This window comes from Grampus griseus (assembly GCF_964374135.1).
Source record: "Grampus griseus genome assembly, chromosome: 8".
Lineage (NCBI taxonomy): Eukaryota > Metazoa > Chordata > Mammalia > Artiodactyla > Delphinidae > Grampus > Grampus griseus.
Genome location: NC_139002.1, coordinates 25,199,875 through 25,214,521, shown reverse-complemented (window position 1 = coordinate 25,214,521; position 14,647 = coordinate 25,199,875). Strand labels below are relative to the sequence as shown.

General features: G+C 39.5%; 1 protein-coding gene across 1 annotated transcript in view; it reads right to left on the bottom strand.

Moving 5' to 3' along the window:
- The window catches only part of SLC35F2 (solute carrier family 35 member F2), a 49,374-nt gene that overhangs the window by 11,652 nt on the left and 23,075 nt on the right, over positions 1 to 14,647 (bottom strand). The window contains exons 2-3 of the mRNA XM_082660798.1: positions 7,775 to 7,950; positions 5,487 to 5,614 (exon numbers count right to left, since the gene is read on the bottom strand). Of these exons, the coding sequence (XP_082516924.1) occupies positions 5,487 to 5,614; positions 7,775 to 7,950 (304 nt within the window). The remainder of the gene's footprint in view (positions 1 to 5,486; positions 5,615 to 7,774; positions 7,951 to 14,647) is intronic.

Below are 14,647 nucleotides of genomic sequence, written 5' to 3'. Positions count from 1 at the left end.
GGACAGGCTCTTGGTGCTCCAGCCAGGCATCAGGGCTGTGCCTCTGAGGTGGGAGAGCCAAGTTCAGGACACTGGTCCACAAGAGATCTCCCAGCTCCACGTAATATCAAACAGCGAAAATTTCCCAGAGATCTCCATCTCAACACCAACACCCAGCTTCACTCAATGACCAGCAAGCCACAGTGCTGGACACCCTATGCCAAACAACTAGCAAGACAGGAACACAGCCCCATCCATTAGCAGAGAGGCTGCCTAAAATCATAATAAGGCCACAGACACCCCAAAACACACCACCAGACGTGAACCTACCCACCAGAAAGACAAGATCCAACCTCATCCGCCAGAACACAGGCACTGGTCCCCTCCACCAGGAAACCTACACAACCCACTGAACCAAACTTAGCCACTGGGGACAGACACCAAAAACAACGGGAACTACGAACATGCAGCCTGCAAAAAGGAGACCGCAAACACAGTAAGATAAGCAAAATGAAAAGACAGAAAAACACACAGCAGATGAAGGAGCAAGGTAAAACCCACCAGACCTAACAAATGAAGAGGAAATAGGCAGTCCACCTGAAAAAGAATTCAGAATAATGATAGTAAAGATGATCCTAAAATCTTGGAAATAGACTAGAGAAAATGCAAGAAACATTTAACAAGGGCCTAGAAGAACTAAAGAGGAAACAAGCAATGATGAACAACACAATAAATGAAATTAAAAATACTCTAGAAGGGATCAATAGCAGAATAACTGAGGCAGAACGGATAAGTGAACTGGAAGATAAAATAGTGGAAATAACTACTGCAGAGCAGAATAAAGAAAAAAGAATGAAAAGAACTGCAGACAGTCTCAGAGACCTCTGGGACAACATTAAATGAGCCAACATTCGAATTATAGGGGTCCCAGAAGAAGAAGAGTAAAAGAAAGGGACTGAGAAAATATTTGAAGAGATTATAGTTGAAAATTTCCCTAATATGGGAAAGGAAATAATCAAGTCCAGGAAGCACAGAGAGTCCCATACAGGATAAATCCAAGGAAGAACATGCCAAGACACATATTAATCAAACTATCAAAAATTAAATACAAAGAAAACATATTAAAAGCAGCAAGAGAAAAGCAACAAATAACACACAAGGGAATCCCCATAAGGTTAACAGCTGATATTTCAGCAGAAACTCTGTGAGCCAGAAGGGAGTGGCAGGACATATTTAAAGTGATAAAGGAGAAAAAGCTACAACCAAGATTACTCTACCCAGCAAGGATCTCATTCAGATTTGATGGAGAAATTAAAACCTTTACAGACAAGCAAAAGCTGAGAGAGTTCAGCACCACCAAACCAGCTTTACAACAACTGCTAAAGGAACTTCTATAGGCAAGAAACACAAGAGAAGGAAAAGACCTACAATAATCAACCCAAAAGAATTAAGAAAATGGGAATAGGAACATACATATTGGTAATTACCTTAAATGTAAATGGATTAAATGCTCCCACCAAAAGACACAGACTGGCTGAATGGATACAAAAACAAGATCCGTATATATGCTGTCTACAAGAGACCCACTTCAGACCTAGGGACACATACAGACTGAAAGTGAGGGGATGGAAAAAGATATTCCATGCAAATGGAAACCAAAAGAAAGCTGGAGTAGCGATTCTCATATCAGACAAAATAGACTTTAAAATAGGGACTATTAGAAGAGACAAAGAAGAACACTACATAATGATCAAGGGATCGATCCAAGAAGAAGATATAACAATTGTAAATATTTATGCACCCAATATAGGAGCACCTCAATACATAAGGCAAATACTAGCAGCCATAAAAGGGGAAATCGACAGTAACAGAATCATAGTAGGGGACTTTAACACCCCACTTTCACCAATGGACAGATCATCCAAAATGAAAATAAATACGGAAACACAAGCTATAAATGATACATTAAACAAGATGGACTTAATTAATATTTATAGGACATTCCATCCAAAAACAACAGAATACACCTTTTTCTCAAGTGCTCATGGAACATTCTCCAGGATAGATTATATCTTGGGTCACAAATCTTGCCTTGGTAAATTTAGGAAAATCGAAATCGTATCAAGTATCTTTTCCAACCACAACACTATGAGACTAGATATCAATTACAGGAAAAGATCTGTAAAAAATACAAACACATGGAGGCTAAACAATACACTACTTAATAACGAAGTGATCACTGAAGAAATCAAAGAAGAAATCGAAAAATACATAGAAACAAATGACAATGAAAACACAACGACCCAAAACCTATGGGATGCAGCAAAAGCAGTTCTAAGAGGGAAGTTTATAGCAATACAATCCTACCTTAAGAAACAGGAAACATCTCAAATAAACAACCTAACCTTGCACCTAAAGGAATTAGAGAAAGAAGAACAAAAAATCCCCAAAGTTAGAAGAAGGAAAGAAATCATAAAGATCAGATCAGAAATAAATGAAAAAGAAATGAAGGAAACAATAGCAAAGATCAATAAAACTAAAAGCTGGTTCTTTGAGAAGTTAAACAAAATTGATAAACCATTAGCCAGACTCATCAAGAAAAAAAGGGAGAAGACTCAAATCAATAGAATTGGAAATGAAAAAGGAGAAGTAACAAATGACACCGCAGAAATACAAAGGATCATGAGAGATTACTACAAGCAACTCTATGCCAATAAAATGGACAACCTGGAAGAAATGGACAAATTCATAGAAATGCACAACCTGCCAAGACTGAACCAGGAAGAAATAGAAAATATGAACAGACCAATCACAAGCACTGAAATTGAAACTGTGATTAAAAATCTTCCAACAAACAAAAGCCCAGGACCAGATGGCTTCACAGGCAAATTCTATCAAACATTTAGAGAAGAGCTAACACCTATCCTTCTCAAACTTTTCCAAAATATAGCAGAGGGAGGAACACTCTCAAACTCATTCTACGAGGCCACCATCATCCTGATACCAAAACCAGACAAAGATGTCACAAAGAAAGAAAACTACAGGCCAATATCACTGATGAACATAGATGCAAAAATCCTCAACAAAATACTAGCAAACAGAATCCAACAGCACACTAAAAGGATCATACACCATGATCAAGTGGGGTTTATTCCAGGAATGCAAGGATTCTTCAATATACGCAAATCAATCAACGTGATACACCATATTAACAAATTGAAGGAGAAAAACTATATCATCTCAATAGATGCAGAGAAAGCTTTCGACAAAATTCAACACCCATTTATGATAAAAACCCTGCAGAAAGTAGGCATAGAGGGAACTTTCCTCAACATAATAAAGGCCATATATGACAAACCCACAGCCAACATCGTCCTCAATGGTGAAAAACTGAAAGCATTTCCACTAAGATCAGGAACAAGACAAGGTTGCCCACTCTCACCACTCTTATTCAACATAGTTTTGGAAGTTTTAGCCACAGCAATCAGAGAAGAAAAGGAAATAAAAGGAATCCAAATCGGAAAAGAAGAAGTGAAGCTGTCACTGTTTGCAGACGACAGGATACTATACACAGAGAATCCTAAAGATGCTACCTGAAAACTACTAGAGCTAATCAATGAATTTGGTAAAGTAGCAGGATACAACATTAATGCACAGGAATCTCTGGCATTCTTATACACTAATGATGAAAAATCTGAAAGTGAAATTAAGAAAACACTCCCATTTACCATTGCAACAAAAAGAATAAAATATCTAGGAATAAACCTACCTAAGGAGACAAAAGAGCTGTATGCAGAAAATTATAAGATACTGATGAAAGAAATTAAAGATGATACAAATAGATGGAGAGATATACCATGTTCTTGAATTGGAAGAATCAACATTGTGAAAATGACTCTACTACCCAAAGCAATCTACAGATTCAATGCAATCCCTATCAAACTACCACTGGCATTTTTCATAGAACTAGAACAAAAAATTTCACAATTTGTATGGAAATACAAAAGACCCGAAATAGCCAAAGCAATCTTGAGAACGAAAAACAGATCTGGAGGAATCAGGCTCCTGGACTTCAGACTATACTACAAAGCTACAGTAATCAAGACAGTATGGTGCTGGCACAAAACCAGAAATATAGATCAATAGAACAGGATAGAAAGCCTAGAGATTAACCAACGCACATATGGTCACCTTATCTTTGATAAAGGAGGCAAGAATATACAATGGAGAAAAGACAGCCTCTTCAATAAGTGGTGCTGGGAAAACTGGACAGCTAAATTTTTCCATGTTCCTAATATTTGAAGATAAGACCATATCTGTTTTATATAAAAAAGTGATGCATCAGGAATTCCTTGGTAGTCCAGTGGTTAAGACTCCGTGCTTACACTGCTGAGGGTGCAGGTTCAATCTCTCCCTGGTCGGGGAACTAAGGTACCGCAAGTCATGCTGTGCAGCCAAAACAAAAAAAAAGTGATGCATCAAAAGTCTTAAATTCAGGAGTTTCCCTGGTGGCACAGTGGTGGAGAGTTCGCCTGCCGATGCAGGGGACATGGGTTCGTGCCCCGGTCCAGGAGGATCCCACATGCCGCAGAGCGGCTGGACCCGTGAGCCATGGCCGCTGAGCCTGAATGTCCGGAGCCTGTGCTCCGCAGGGGGAGAGGCCACAGCAATGAGAGGCCCGCGTACCGCAAAAACCTGGTATTGGAATCTATCTTACTTTCATCTCCATTTATAAGATATTTTGTTGTTAGCAATGGGGAGTCAGTGTTATGATACATCACACAGTTTGCCAACATTAAGACAACTCTTTTCTTTTTTTTTGGCTGCATGACACGGCTTGTGGGATCTCAGTTCCTCAACCAGGGATGGAACCAGGCTACAGCAGCGAAAGCCCATAATCCTAACCACTAGGCCACCAGCAAACTCCCTAACATTAAGACAACTTAAACAATCTTCCTCAGCTCCACCAGGTTGAAAAGTACTGCTATGTAGAAACATTTTTCTTTCAATCCAGTGAGAATAAACCTAGAAAAGGAATAGAGATATAAGTTTTACTTTTGGCTACCATCTCTAACCAAGATGTCTAATAGGTTCCTTCTAATTGTTCCTTTGTCTTGAATATCCACTTTACTTGCAAACCTCCAACTTTTCTGTAGCACAATGGTAATATCCACTTTATATGCCATGTTTAAGCAACACATAAAACAGAACTCTTGCCAACATCACAGCATCCATTGCCAACTAAATATTTATGTTTATTTTCATAGCAACTGTTCTATTCTGCTGTAGCATTAGCAGTTTGGGAACTGATTAACTTGTACACATTTTCAGTAATTCCAGGAAGCCTTACTCATTAGCATATATGCTCCACTGGAAAACAGATAGCATCCACCTGTGTTGAGGTTTTCTTCAAATGAACAGGTTCTTAATAAAATTAGGTGAGCGCATATGAGCTCAGATTCTTCTCTTAAAGCTATAAAACCCAAACTGGTAAGAGGACTCCTTACCTGGACACTGGTTAGAGTTGTGTACTGGTATGCTCTGACAATCAGGTAATTAGCTTCTACATCTGCTAGTCCAAGCAGGATGTACTTCCACCATTTCTTTTTCAAGATGTTTAAAAGGTTATCACTACCTGGTTGAAAGAAATCTAGATTAGTACATGTACTTAAAATGATTCCTTGCATGTTAATTTAGAGATAAAGAGTCAAAGCAAGGGTTTACTATGTATTTTGAATGTGGACCCTCCTAATTTCCATTACTCATAACCCAAACTCCTGCAACAGCTCAGCAGTCAGATTTTTTTCTAGTATGAGGCCCAAGCTAAGGTGTCATCATAGACCAAGTGTTCAATGAAAACACCAAAGAGAAAGGAAATAAGAAAAAAGTGGTTAAATTCCCTTTCCTACTGCAACAGAAATATAACATCCAGATCCCTAGGAAATGAAATGTTTGCTTATGAATTCATTGGTTATTTAACCTCTGTTCATGAGCTTCTTCAAAGAAAACTCTGCATGTGGTCATTCTTTTGGAAAAGATGTGCTTTCAAGAGAAAATTAAGCCAGTGGTAAGTATGGAAAAAAGATTTAGTGGCCCCACTGAAGAAACACCTTTTATCCCCTAAATTCTATTTATTCAAGTTAACTGTGATTCATTTCTTTGTAGAATCTAGCATCACAAGGAGATATAGAGTTGGCACATATACAAGAAGGCTTTATGGGTAAGATAACCTGCAAGGAAATAAAGGTAGTGAGACTCGTAGCCAAATAATTATCATGAAATCCCAATCAGCAGGAACATCCTGAAAACACAGTTTGTCTTCCCCAAGATAAGATGGCATGGAACGCACCTAATAACCATCCCTTAGAAGGACTACACTGATATACTTATGAATCACACTGACTTCCTAAAGGCCAATGCTTACATAGAGGAGAAAAGTCTGGGGCTATTAACCATGTACCAGTTCTATTTCCAACTCCTAAAGTTCTTGCCAAATTTGAAGATTTCCCCTTAAGATATCTCTTTACCCCTTCCCACAGCTGGTTTCCATTTTCTTTCAAAATAAGTTATTTATCCTGACACATAGAAATACCATTATGTATTAAGGTTCATATTAAAAGACGATTAGCAAATAGCACACTGGTGATTTTATTATTTGCCTTAAATGTGATGAAAATGGGAGTATTGCACCCTACCTATCAGTCTGGGTTACCCATTGTCTTTACACTCTTGAATTCAATCTTATTTAATTTATTTTATAGTACCATGTTCTTCTTTTGTGGGAAGGATGGCTCTTATCTGACAAGAAGCCCCTAATACAGCATGGTGGTGAGTGCATGGGCTCTGGGGCAGGCTGCCTAGGTTGAAATCTGCCTCCACCTGCATGATTTACAGCAAGTTATCTAAGTACTACATGCCTCAGATTACTCATCTATAAAGTGGAGATAATAATAATACTCACTTGATTTGTTAGGAGGCTTCAATGAGTTAAGCAATTAAAATGATACCTGGCGCAATAATGTTAGCCTAGTTTTTCCCATTTATAAATAGTTAGCTAGAAATGATAATTCTACAATGATTCTAAAACAACTTAACCAGCCAGTGATAAGATGTTAATTCCTTGCCAATTCCTTGTTTTGTTTCTCTCACAACATAGACTTGATCTATCAATACATGCAATTGGTGGTCCATTTAGCATTCTCCACTTAGCTGGAAATACATATTTTGGATAGTGAGGTTCTTGACTTTTTAAGTGTTTCTAATACTGTCTTTTAAATTTATCAACCATGGGGGGAAAAATAGAAGACCTAATTTGTAATGGCATTTACACTTTTTTTTTTTTTTTTTTTTTTGCGGTACGCAGACCTCTCACTGTTGTGGCCTCTCCCCACAGGCTCCGGACGCGCAGGCTCAGCGGCCATGGCTCACGGGCCCAGCCGCTCCGCGTTATGTGGGATCTTCCCGGACCGGGGCACGAACCCGTGTCCCCTGCATCGGCAGGCGGACTCTCAACCACTGCGCCACCAGGGAAGCCCTACACTTTTTTTTTTAGACAACTCCTACGTTACAGTTTGGTGCTACTTATTTTAATCAACAATTTCAGAGAATTATACACAAATCTCTAGTCACCAATTTCATAGAATTCAAAGGTGTCATACTTTTCTAATAACTTTAATAAAAACAGCAGTAGTTTCCTGTTCTTGATTTTGCCCCATATTTTATTTTTTGAATGTCAAGAGCCAAAAATTTTTATGAAGATAATTTGTTGAAAAGGTAATTCCAACATTTGACATACCTGATTGAAATGCCAGCATCACTGTATAAATTAGAAACAGCAAGCAATAGTTGATAAAGCTCTGAAGCATGGGGGTATTCACTTTGTATCTTTCTGCCAAATACTGGCTGGTGATGGCTGTCCCACATATACACAAGGACAACATCTGACCCAGGGCAATTGTTTTCAAAATATTCCTAGAAAACAAAGGAGGAAATCAGAGGAACTGGCAAGTAAGTTATATCTTTCACACACACACACACACACACACACACACACACACACACACACACACTTTAGGGCTAAACCAAAAGGAAAATGCTAATAATTCCAGGTGGTTCTTTATTTCATTTTATCGCTTACTTCATATGCACAAAAATTAAAGCGTTGGATTTTGAGAGACTACAGTTTTATTCTCTTTTACATTTCTAATTTTCCCCTCATTACCACAAAAATACATATTCCCCCAGTTCACTGATGATTTATTTAGAGATCCTTTTGATTACTTTGCTATGTCATATTTTATTTGAATTATGTGTGTATGATTTTTTTTTTTTTTTTTTTTGCAGTACGCGGGGCTCTCACTGTTGTGGCCTCTCCCGTTGCGAAGCACAGGCTCCGGACGCGCAGGCTCAGCGGCCATGGCTCACGGGCCTAGCCACTCCGCGGCATGTGGGATCTTCCCGGACCGGGGCACGAACCCGTGTCCCCTGCATCGGCAGGCGGACTCTCAACCACTGCGCCACCAGGGAAGCCCTGTGTGTATGATTTTTTAAAGCTCAACTTTAACTCTAGTTTTAAAGTCTTCCTATTCATTGTTTAACATTTTCTCATCCTCTCATTCTCCCAGAGACTTGGTTCCTTCAACTAGAAGCAGAGGCTTTCAATGTTACCTACATGTTAGAATCATGGAGCTTTTAAAAATGCTAATATCCCGGGCTGCACCTGAGACCAATCATATTGTCGCCTCGGGGGGTGGGTCCAGACCTCGGTGGAGTTCAAAGGTCCCCAAGTAATTCCAAATGCAGCCAAGACTGTGAATCACTGTTCCAGAGGCTGGCACTTTGGATCCAGAGAAGAATAAGATCTAGACCCTACCCTTTGGCATTTTAAAAGAGAAGTACCTTAACAGCCAACTACGAAACTGCAGAAAGCAAACTACACAACAACAGTGTACACTGTTACAACAGTAACAGTGGTGTGATTAAGGGGCTGAGAGAGCACACAGGTACTATTGGTTAATTCTGAGTGAGGGAGTTAGCAGGCAGGGAGAAAACTGAGAAGAGTTTTATGGAAGAAGTGATTTTTCAGTTAGGTTTGGAAGTATGTATATAAGAGATATCTAGAGGAAGAAGTAGGGAGAAGGGAACCCAGGAAGAAGTAACTGTAGGACCAAATGTAGAGACACAAACATGCAATGGTGGGTTCAGGAAATATCGAGTGGCCTATGCCTAAGGCATAAGGTCAATTGCAAAGAGTGGAGGGCAAGAAGCCTGGAAAAGTAAGTAGAGGCCAGACTGTAAAAAGGTAGCTCTGGGGCTTCCCTGGTGGCGCAGTGGTTGGGAGTCCGCCTGCCGATGCAGGGGACATGGGTTCGTGCCCCGGTCCGGTAGGATCCCACATGCCGCGGAGTGGCTGGGCCCGTGAGCCATGGCCGCTGAGCCTGCGCATCCGGAGCCTGTGCTCCACAACGGGAGAGGCCACAAAAGTGAGAGGCCCGTGTACCGCAAAAAAAAAAAAAAAAAAAAAAGATAACTCTGGTTACTATGAGAAGGACTACTGAAGGTTAGAAGGTTAATATAATGATCCATGACTGAACTAAAGCCACATAAATGTGAATGTTAAGTAGAGAATGATGTGAAAGACTCACAGAGCCTAGTGATCCATTAAATCTCAGGAGGAGGTATTGAAAATGATCTCTGGGTTTCTGGACTAGATGACTGGATAGATATAAGGCTGCTGACCAAGACACAGAATACAGGATGAGAAGCAGGTTTGGGCAAGGGGAGAGTACTGAGCTTAATTTGAGAACACTAGAAATTGAGGTGGCTGGAAGGTCTAAGAGAAAAACATTAAGAGGTTTGTGACAGGCAGACTCTAAGATGGCCACCAGTGAATCTCTGTTTCTGGGTAGTTTTACTCTGTGTAATCTCTTCCACTTTAACATGGGTTGGATCTTTTACTTGATTCTAACCAATAGAATACAAGAAAATTAATGGGATACCATACTATACAACACAGGGAATATAGCCAATACTTTATAATAACTATAAATAGAGTATAATCTTTAAAAATTGTGAATCACTATATTGTACACCTGTAACTTATATAATATTGTACATCAACTATACTTCAATTAAAAAAAAAAAAAACCAGGATACCACTTCCATGGATACACTACCTGAGGTTATAACTTCCATCTTGCTACCCAACTCTATTGATTCTCTTCCTTGCTGGCTCGGATCAAACAAGCTGCTATATATAGACAGGCCCACATGGAAAGGAACTAAGGGTGGCCTCTGGTCAACAACCAGCAAGGAACTGAGACCCTGAGTCCAACAGTCTCCAAGGAAATAAATCTTGCCAAAATCAACATGAGCTTGGAAGCAGATTCCCTCCCCAGTCATGACTTCAGATGAGACTCTAGCCCTGGCCGACACCATGACTGCAGCCTTATGAGAGACCCTGAAGCAGAGGGCAGAGCTAAGCCATGCCCAGATGCCTAATCCATAAAAACTATGATAACAGATGTGTATTGTTTTAAGCCACTAAATTTGAGGTAATTTGTTACACAGTAGCAACAGATAACAAATACAAGGTTGAAACTCTGGACTTCAGAAAGACCATATCTGTTTTACTCTCCACTACATATCCAGTGCTGGCACTTTGTTGTCACTTAATAAATAAATATTTGTCAAGTGAATGTAAATGGATAAAGAAATTACCACATATGCCCAAATATATGGTTACCTCAAATATAAGACACTTCCACACTTATCCAATGAAGTTCAATAGTCAGAGAAAGACAAGAAATTATGAGTGCCATGATACAGAAACTAAGAGTAGAAAAACATTTCAAGAAGGATGAGCTCATCAATACTACAGTGTCAAAAACTGCAGAGAGAAAAGATGTCATCATGGCTAAATAGACACAGTTGGACTGGCAAGCTGGATGCTGCTAGATGGCTTGGAAGGAAAGCATTTTGTTAGTGGTAATGACTAAAGTCAGATTCTAGTGGGCTGAGTGAGTAGAATATGAGCAAATTAATGCACCAAACATAAATAGCTCTTTTTCTCTTTTTAATGATGAAAAGGAGAACAGCGATGGGGAAAGAGTTTGAAGTATTCTGCTTATTAGCAGCAGTGTTGAGGACAGGGTTTTTGCTTGTTTGTTTGTTTGTTTAATTATTATCTTGTTAAAGAAGCAGGGAAACTTAAACAAGTTTGGGAGATGAGCAGAAGGCAATATGGGTGAAAACTTGAAAGAAACTTAAAAGAAATTAAAAGAGATGATGAAGACATATAGTTCCTGGAAGGTTCAGGGACCAGGATTGAGAATACTGCAAATTTTATTTAAATGTTCTCTACATAAATACTTCCTTCCAGAGTTGCTCTAAGCAAAATAGAAAATACCCAAATTGCAGAAGACAGAGAATATCTGTTCTAAGAGTTTACAATGTATTTTTTCTTTGGAATATTTGCTTCAGTAATTTGCAACTAATCTCAAACAATCCTAACACAGGCAAAAAGAAAAAGGGGAAATTTGCTGGGTAAGTCAACCCTAAATATATACTTATAGAGCATCTACCATGTGCCAGGCCATGAAGATACAAAACTGAATAGGCACTCTCTGTGCCTCAGAGGCTCAGAGACCATTGGGGATAAGTAGGCATATAAACTAGTAATTAGGGCACAGACAGACAAGTACAAAAATGGGCTACTTACAAGAACCTCAGGGGTTCACTAGACAGGCACAGTAAGGAAAGGTATCTCAAGCAGAAGGAATAGCAGGTACAAAGGCACAGAGTTCTAAAACAATATGGCACGTTCAGGGATTTCAAGTGGGTTGGTGTAGCTATAACCCAGAGTGTAAGAGAAAAACAAGAGCAGCAGATGATGGAAAAGTCAATAGAATCGAGATTAAGAAGAGATCTAAAATAGGTTCTAAAGTTGGTATCTTATTTTGCTGGTGGTAAGCTCATTGAAATCTTCTGAATAGGAGAGAGTAAAGAGATTAGCAAGGTAGGAATTGAGCATTCCTGGGTCCCTAAATATGTCATAGCACATTATGTCATAACACAGAACACCAAAACCTAACCCTTAATTCCTGCCATGGAAGCCAATTAAAGAGGAAAATTGACAGAGACAGATCTACCTAATATAATACCCAGTTTTCTGGATCAGACACCTGTGTAGATAACAATGTAATTAATCAAGATCCCAAAGACAAAAGGAAAAGGCACATTTGGAAAAGAGATTAACTCCATTTTGGACATGCTGGATTTTGTTTAATTATGAGACAGTCAAGAAGAAATGTCCAGTAGACAGTTTGGAGCTGGGAAAAAGGACTGGATTGGAGAAATAAATTTGGGAATCATGATCATAAAAGTGGTAATCGAAGTTGGGATATAAATGAGGTCACTAAAACATATACCTAAAAATTGAAAAGAAAAGAGGGTAAAAAAGAAACTTCCTGGGGGACTTCCCTGGTGGCTCAGTGGTTAAGAATCCTCCTGCCAATGCAGGAGACACTGGTTCAAGTCCTGGTCCGGGAAGATCCCACATGCTGCAGAGCAACTACTGAGCTCGTGTGCCACAACTACTGAAGCCCATGTGCCTAGAGCCCGTGCTCCACAACAAGAGAAGCCACTGCAGTGAGAAGCCCCACCGCAATGATGAGTAGCCCCCGCTCACCACAACTAGAGAAAGCCCACGTGCAGCAACGAAGACCCAATGCAGCCAATAAATTTAAAAATAAATATATAAAATTATTTTAAAAAATCAATCTGGGAAACAGCAACATTTAAGGGGCAGAGGAGGAAGAGGAATTAGAGATGGGGATGAAGGGGCATGGCCAGAGAGACGCAGGGAGAAAACAAGGAAAAACACTCTGGAAGCAAGAGTAAGTGGCATTTCAAGGAGGAAGCGCTCTACAGTTTGAACTGCAGCAAATTTCTCCTAACTGCTCTTCCTGCTCTACTCTCTCTCTCCACAAATATTGCCAAAATCAACATATCCCCCTTGTGTTCTCCCCAATCTCTTAGCCCTCCTGAGATAAGTACTTTCTAGAACTTGGTATTTAACATTCAATGCATTTCCATATATTTTCATATTTACAGAAGTATCCTTATGCAATGTATACAATTGTTTTGTCTGTTTTAATTTTTTATATAAACAGCATCATACTAAATGTATACTTTTGCAACTTGCTTTTTTGATAAACATTGTTCAAGAGAGTCCTCTATATTGATGTTAGTTCTAGTTCATTCCTTTCCACTACTGTATAGTACTCCACTATGTGATTATATCACACTTTATTTATCCATTCCCTTATTATTAGGTTGTATTCCAATTTATTTTTGCACTTATAAACAATGCCTCTACAAACATTCATATGTGTGTCCCCTGACATACATATCTAAGACTTTTTCTGGGTTTTAGCAAACTATGTGCTAACATATAATCTCCTCCACACTCAGGATGGCCTGATGGGTACCATCTAGACATCTGCTGGAAGCAGTGAACTCAGAGTACTCTACAAATATAATGAGTTTCTATTTGTGTCATGAAGTTTCTATTTGCACTTATAAACAATGCCTCTACAAACATTCATATGTATGTCTCCTGACATACATATCTAAGACTTTTTCTGGGTTTTAGCAAACTATGTGCTAACATATAATCTCCTCCACACTCAGGATGGCCTGATGGGTACCATCTAGACATCTGCTGGAAGCAGTGAACTCAGAGTACTCTACAACTATAATGAGTTTTTATTTGTGTCATGAGTTTCTATTTGTGTCATGAGTTTCTATTTGTGTCATGAGTTTCTATTTGTGTCATGAAGTTTCTATTTGTGTCATGAAGTTTAAAGAAATCATTTGCTCTGGAGATATATTTAAGAGTAGAATCATTGGTTTTAGGGCATGTCTTCAACTTTACTTGTTTTGCTAAAATGCTCTTCAAAGGGTTATATCACTCCAGTTTACTCTGTTACTTTCAAAAGGAAGGAAATGAAGCAACTTCACCCTTCAACAGGCAGAAATTATATCAGGAAATGGCCAGACCCAAAGACATTTTATTAGGCTACTGAAGGAAATTTTCACCCAGGTGAGCAAGAGGTTAAGGACTTGCTCCCACAGAGTAGTATTCTTGTTTTAAAAATTTATTTATATACGTATTTATTTTTGGCTGCGTTGCGTCTTCATTGCAGTGCGCGAGCTTCTCATTGCCGTGGCTTCTCTTGTTGTGGAGCATGGACTCTAGGCATGCAGGCTTCAGTAGTTGTGGTTTGCAGGCTCTAGAGCACAGGCTCAGTAGTTGTGGCGCACGGGCTTAGTTGCCCCGCGGCATGTGGGATCTTCCCCAACCAGGGCTCCAGCCCGTGTCCCCTGCACTGGCAGGTGGATTCTTAACCACTGCACCACCAGAGAAGCCCCAGAGCAGTGTTCTTTCTAGGGATGTTCTACCTGTCACAGGCTGATGAGGCAAACTGGATCTGTGGGTTGCTACCTCTTTCTCTTATGCTCATTTCTTCCTGAAGGAGGCATAGTTTGCATCAATTCTGGATGTTATGCTGCCCTATCCTAGGCATAAGAAATTCACCACTGGGTCCTGTATAGTGTACTGGGAACCTACAGAAGTATAGGCCAAAGCCAAAGAGTGAAAAAGTGC